Here is a 6,196-nt window from a genome sequence, read left to right as displayed (position 1 = left end):
CTAACAGATGAAAAACTTAACCAGGACTAGGAAATCCTTCATTCAAGTAAAAAGAATTTTTTTGAAATTAAAAAAAAAAGAATTTTTAAACCCTTTATTTTAACATAAAATTCAGTTTCTCACCAGCACCTTCTACAGATGAGGCTAACTAGTTTGGCTAAACAATAATGATATATCACGTACCCCTAGATTTTTTTTTAGTAGCCACCTATTTCTTTACCCCCCCCCCAAAAAAAAAGAAAGAAAGAAAAAGAAAAAGGACCCAGAATAAAAGCATTTCCCTCAATACTGCCATTTGAGCTGAAAAAAGGAATCACTCATCAAATCTGCAATGGACATGTGTCTGCACATCCTTCCTGACCATTGATTCACTCGACTGTGTATTTTTAAAAAATGAAAATGTAATATCTCAATCTTTTCCAATATCGGTCAGTTCTGACCCTCGTTAGGGGCCGGCTAGGATTTCTCCTCCAGTGCAGTTACAACACCACTCCCATTGATTTTCTCTGCAGTGACAGCCCCAGTCTGACTGGCACCATGGTAGCTAGCGTACCAAGCCATCTCATTGCTATGCTGGGCCAATGACAGCCGCCAGTATCATATTATAAAGGTGTTTTCAACAATGAAAACGCAGCCTCTCAATCTTTGGAGGCAACACTAAATCATGGAGATGGTATCATTTTTCGGTTAAGAGCATTATTTTTGGACAAAGACCACTTTAGAGTTTGAAGTGCCCCCTGCTTTTTAGAGAACTAACGACCTCGTCGTCATATTTTTTGAAATCACTTTATTATCCCACCTGCGTTGTTTGGAAGCATTTGTTGCCAGGTAACAGTTTAGTAGCCATTTTCAAGGGCTGGGGAAATGTTGTTGTTGTTTTTTTTTTTAATATATATATAGATATAGATATAGATATATTTTAAATGTTTAAAACATCCTGTACACTACTGGGTTGGGGGGTTGGGGGGAGGACTGTATACAACTCTCTTATTTATTTATTTTTTTTTTCTGGAATGCAGTTAGCGAACTCTCTTACCAAGTGCCTATCTAAAGACTGTGTAAAATAATATTGCAATGTACAGATAGACTTGTTCAGCTGTTACTCCTGGGCCTTGCTGCCCACCTCCGTTAGCTCTGCTGAGCTCCCGGGTCTGACAGCTGCAGGTTCCTCTAAATTCCCAGAAGCCTCGGAGTCAACTCTGGAGCGCTTGAACCTGCGATCGGGATACTGGCTGTTGTCAAAAGGCATGCGATGGACACAAAGAACATGGGTCTTCAGGTTTCCCTTCTGAGAGGCACTGTACGGACAATATCTGCACTGGAAAGGCCTGTGACCTGAGGATAGACAAAAGTCCAGTTAGTAGGGTCAGGAGTCGTGAGGCTTTCTCCCAAGCACATTTAATGAATTGATTTTTTTTTTTTTAAATCCTGCTTAGGAACACGTACTCATGAAAGCTACAGCAAAAGAAGGAGAAAACGAAAAAGAAATAGATAGGAGTCACACAGACAATAATTTGAAAGGAGAGCTTCCAAGGCAGTGAATTTAATCCATTTGCTTGGGGAGAAGAGAAAGCTAGATATCACCTGACCCTTCTATAAAATGATCATCAATCACTCAGTATGGGAGTCCAGCTCAGGCCAAACAGTTTAATAACTGGGCCTCCTTTATATTTGTTCATTAACTTTTTATTGGAGAAAGATGTAGACACGACCATGCATAGACTCTGTTCTAACCAAGGGTGGAGGGACTTGAGGGGGGCAGGGAGAAGGGAAGAAATGTCTCTGACCTTTGAATGGAGTAGAAATTATCCCTCCAACTCAGAGTTTCAAATATTAAGATGTGTGTTTGTGTGTCTGTATGTCTATACATAATTGACATATTTGGGGTCTGGGAGAAATGAGGGAGGACAGATGGGAAGGGATCGGGGTTCAGATGACCTAGGCTCATGTGCATTTTCTAGAAGTGCCTACACAAGTTGGATTTCGTTTCTGAGGTCTTGCAATTCAAAGACTTGCAATAAACCTATTTTGAATAGAAGATGGATGAGTGAAGAAAGAGCTCTGATCCCCATAGTCTCATTTCTTTGTTCAGACGCACCAGACACATATGCACATTTTTGCCATATTGAAAAACTAGTATAGCATCTGGTTTGGGAAGTTATATTGGAGCAATCACATTTCCTTCAATGCTGGGAAGTTGATGCACTGTTTCTGGAAGTTTATGGGCTTTTGTCTCTCCAACTAGCAGCATCAGAGGTCAAATACGCTTAGCTGGGTTTAATTTGCTCAGAAATATTCAGGAAGAAAATTAAGTGGGCCCAGACACTAGCATCGCCCCTCCACCCCACCCTTCTCCATCCCAACACACATGCATATCTCCATGCCTGGAGAGCACTTTCAGTGTTCCCAGGCTGGACCTTCCTAAGAGAAAGCAAACCATGATCCCTTTGGCTTTCCATGGGAGCTAGCTGTTCTCCAGAAAAGCTGTGGGTAAAGCGTCTTTCTTTTGTGAAATTAAACCATGTTTTCCCAGCAACTTATATGCTCAAGTCGGAGCCATGTTGTCTCTACCGAATTGCTTTTAATTTGCCACTCAGGAGCTCCTAATGCCTTCATTTATTTTCTCTGATCCCTGGCCCCCTAACCCCCAGCCTCTCTGCAAACAACTGCTAACGTACCCAGGGGGACTCCTACTGAAGTAATGCTCTTTAAAGGCACCCTTTAATGTAAATAATCATCTCTGCTTTATTACTTAGTAAACTTATGTATGAAAACCTTAATATACAAAAATTCAGAACCCAGCAGCCAAGAAAAGGGGAAACTCAATCCATTCCCTAATAGAACAAGGTGTCTTAACAAAGGCCCCCTCTCCCCCTACTTTACCCCCCCCACACACACACACACACACAAGGTCTGCACAGGCACGACTTCAAGCATTTGGAAAACTTTCTATTTTCTATACACACAGATTTCTTCCCATAATTCTCAGCCTTTGAGATATTAAGTGGGGAGAGGACTTCCCCTCCTGTACCCATTTCAGTATCTAGTAAGATTCCTAACAATGCCAACCAACACAACAAATTTATATAGCATTTATTTCAAGTTTGCAAGTGATTTTCTTTTTCTATTTATTCACTTATTTTTCAAACCCTTACCTTCCGTCTTAGAATTAATACTGTGTATTGGTTTTAAGGCAGAAGAATAGTAAGGGCTACAATGGGGGTTAATTGACTTGCCCAGGGTGACACAGCCAGGAAGTATCTGAGGACAGATTTGAACCCAGGACCTCCCATCTCTAGGCTGGGCTCTCAATCCACTGAGCCACCCAGTTGCCTCCTGAAAATTTATTTTCTAACAACATCCTGTGAAATAACCATGGCAAGTATTATTGCCTCAAGTACCATCAACTATGGCAAAGCAAATGGGACTTTTCCAAAAGCACCCAAGAAATCTCATACAATTCTTTTAAGTACCTTAAAGAAGAAAAAAAGAATGTTCATATGTTTTTAGGATAGTGCCTATATTTCTGATTTCCAGGAATTTTTTGTTTTGTTTTGTTTTCGTCTTTGCTTTTACTAATCTCTGCACCCCATTGTTCAGACTGCTGCTACCTCCTTCTGCTGCTATTTATTGGAATTCTCTCTCTTCCTCACTACCTAGATGCAACTCCTTTTCTACCAGGAAGACTGGCAGCTCCATCCGGTGGAAGAGTTCACTGAACTTTGCGACAATCGACAATTGTTTTTATGCCAGTTCTGACTTCACCTGAGACTCACTTGCTTCATCTGTGATCGAGGAGTCCTTTTTGTACTACCTACTTTTCAGGGCTATCTGTGAGGAAATGGACCTGGCAAAATCTGGCTCAACCATTTACCTATCTGGTAAATGTGTTTGAACTTAATCAGGCTCTGGTTTCCTGATGCCTATAATAATTGAGAGCTTCTAGCTCTCAATCTAATCTCTTAAAAGATTTAAAGAGACGTAGAAATACAAGGAATTCTTTTTTTCAGCTTTCCCCAATCTTCGCTGCAATCTTCCACTTCTTCTGTTCTATATATGTGATATATTCCTATACTATATATAACCTGTGGTGTGTATATATACATATGTAGTATATATATATTCTTCTATATACTATGCTATACTAATAGTATATTGCCAACTGCCCAAATCATGTAATGGCTGTATGAGTGTAGTTTTTGTCTCCTCAATCAGATGAGAAGATCCACAAGAGCTTAGACCTTCCTTTGGTTTGTCTTGTTTTGTTTTTTTAAATCTCCCTAATAGTGGCAAGAACAAAGCATTATAGAGTTAGAACTGGAAGGGACTCAGAGGCCACACAATCCGGCGCTTCATTTTACAAATAAAGAAACAGAGGCACAGAAAGCCTGAGTAATTAGATGTAATTGTGATTCCAACTCAGGTTCTGGTGCTGCCAAGCCAGTCCTATTTCCCAGACACCACATAGGCATTAAGAAAGTCTTACTAGAATAATTTAATTTCCCAGGTGGAAAGGTAGATTAAGAAATTTGGGATTGAGGAATTTAAAATTTCATTTTTCTAATTCTGATTTTCAAATTTGAAATTTGAAATTTCATTTTTCTAATTCTGGTTTTCGAATTTGAAATTTGAAATTTCATTTTTCTAATTCTGGTTTTCGAAGTTGAAATTTGAAATTTCATTTTTCTAATTCTGGTTTTCAAAATACAAGCCAAAACCAAATGCTTGTTCTTTATTAACTAAGATACTACAAAACATCTGTTTTTAATCTTTTGTAGTTTTTAGTAGAGAAGGAATAGATAACATAATTCTTAACTATTGAGAGATCAAAGGGGTGGCTTCCCCTCCTGTCCCCACTAACATCTCAGTATCTAATAACAATCACAACACATTTTAAGAACACTTTTTTGAGTTTGCAAAATTATTTCCTAAGAACATTCTGTGAAATAGATATGGCAAATACTATTGCCCCAACTGCCATAACTAAGGTGAAGCAAATGGGACTTTTCCAAGAACACTCAAATTTATAGAGTTGCTAACAAAACTTATACCCATCTGGCAGTATAGAAATAAATGAAATTAGTGCCCAGTTAAGAAAAATAATTGATTGAACATACCTTGTCTCTAGTACTTATGGCCCTGATTTTCATCATTTTACATGGGCAAGGAGGAAGAGAGAGAAGAATGGGGAGAAGGGACATCTCTCACCAGAATAGGCCTGAGAATATTCCTATCTCTGGATGCAGTATTTTATTTCAATCCCCAACTACACAGAGAATAAAGATGAGGCTCCTTCAGACGGTTTGACTTGCTTATGGTCATATAAACCAGTAAGAATCACACAATCAGAACCAGGAGAGCAGGGTTTGAAACCCACTTCTGTATTCAGGGCCTTTCCCACTATACTTTGGTGGCCCATTTTCATTTCATACCATTCCAATATGGTAAATCCAGTGACATATTCCATGGGAAAGGAACTTTAATGGTTATAATGAATTTTTAGAGTTGTTCAAGGGTTTAATTTCTTTAATTTCTTCCTGTTCATCATTAGCATATATAATTGTGATTAGTTTACTATATATAATACACCATAAAAATGTTGCATATAATTCAAAAAATATAACTATGAAAACAAAGACTTATTATGCACATAGATTCAGATAGTACCAAAAGTAGAAAGACCCACTATAAAATCTCCCTATTTGATGGGTTGGAAAACTGAGTGAGGCCCATAAAAATGCAACCCTGATTAGGTGGAAATCCATGTGTACATATCTAGACCTATCTGCAATTTATTAAAATAAATTTATATAAATGTTTGGCACATATGGGAATATATTTATAATATATTGTGTTGCTGCTGGGTCAATAAAGTCTTGTATTTATAGAGAGCTTACTACAAAATAATAATGTCCTATTTTTATGTCACGTCACAGTGACATAGCAAGCTCTCATGTAAGCTAGAATCTTAGAACTAGATGGAAACTTAGAGATCTGGAACTCCATTCTGATCATTTTAAAAATAAAGAAACTTGGGCCCAGATTAGGAAAGTGATTTAGCCAGGATCACACACTACAGAACCAGGATTAAAATCCAGGGTTTTAAATCCAGTTCAATGTTCTACACCAGGGATCAGATCAGAAAACTATAGTCTATGGACCCAATTAAGCCCACAGTGCCTCCTATTTTCAAAGA

At 38.3% G+C, this 6,196-nt stretch overlaps 1 protein-coding gene across 1 annotated transcript in view; it reads right to left on the bottom strand.

The window, feature by feature from the left end:
- Positions 1–1,099: 1,099 nt before the first annotated feature.
- The window catches only part of ZNF536 (zinc finger protein 536), a 336,509-nt gene continuing 331,412 nt past the window's right edge, over positions 1,100–6,196 (bottom strand). The window contains exon 4 of the mRNA XM_044661438.1: positions 1,100–1,335. Within this exon, the coding sequence (XP_044517373.1) occupies positions 1,100–1,335 (236 nt within the window). The remainder of the gene's footprint in view (positions 1,336–6,196) is intronic.

The sequence above is a fragment of the Gracilinanus agilis genome, chromosome 2, assembly GCF_016433145.1.
Source record: "Gracilinanus agilis isolate LMUSP501 chromosome 2, AgileGrace, whole genome shotgun sequence".
NCBI classification, from domain to species: Eukaryota; Metazoa; Chordata; class Mammalia; order Didelphimorphia; family Didelphidae; genus Gracilinanus; species Gracilinanus agilis.
The sequence above is the reverse complement of the archived record's forward strand: the minus strand, read 5'-3'. Positions and strand labels throughout refer to the sequence as shown.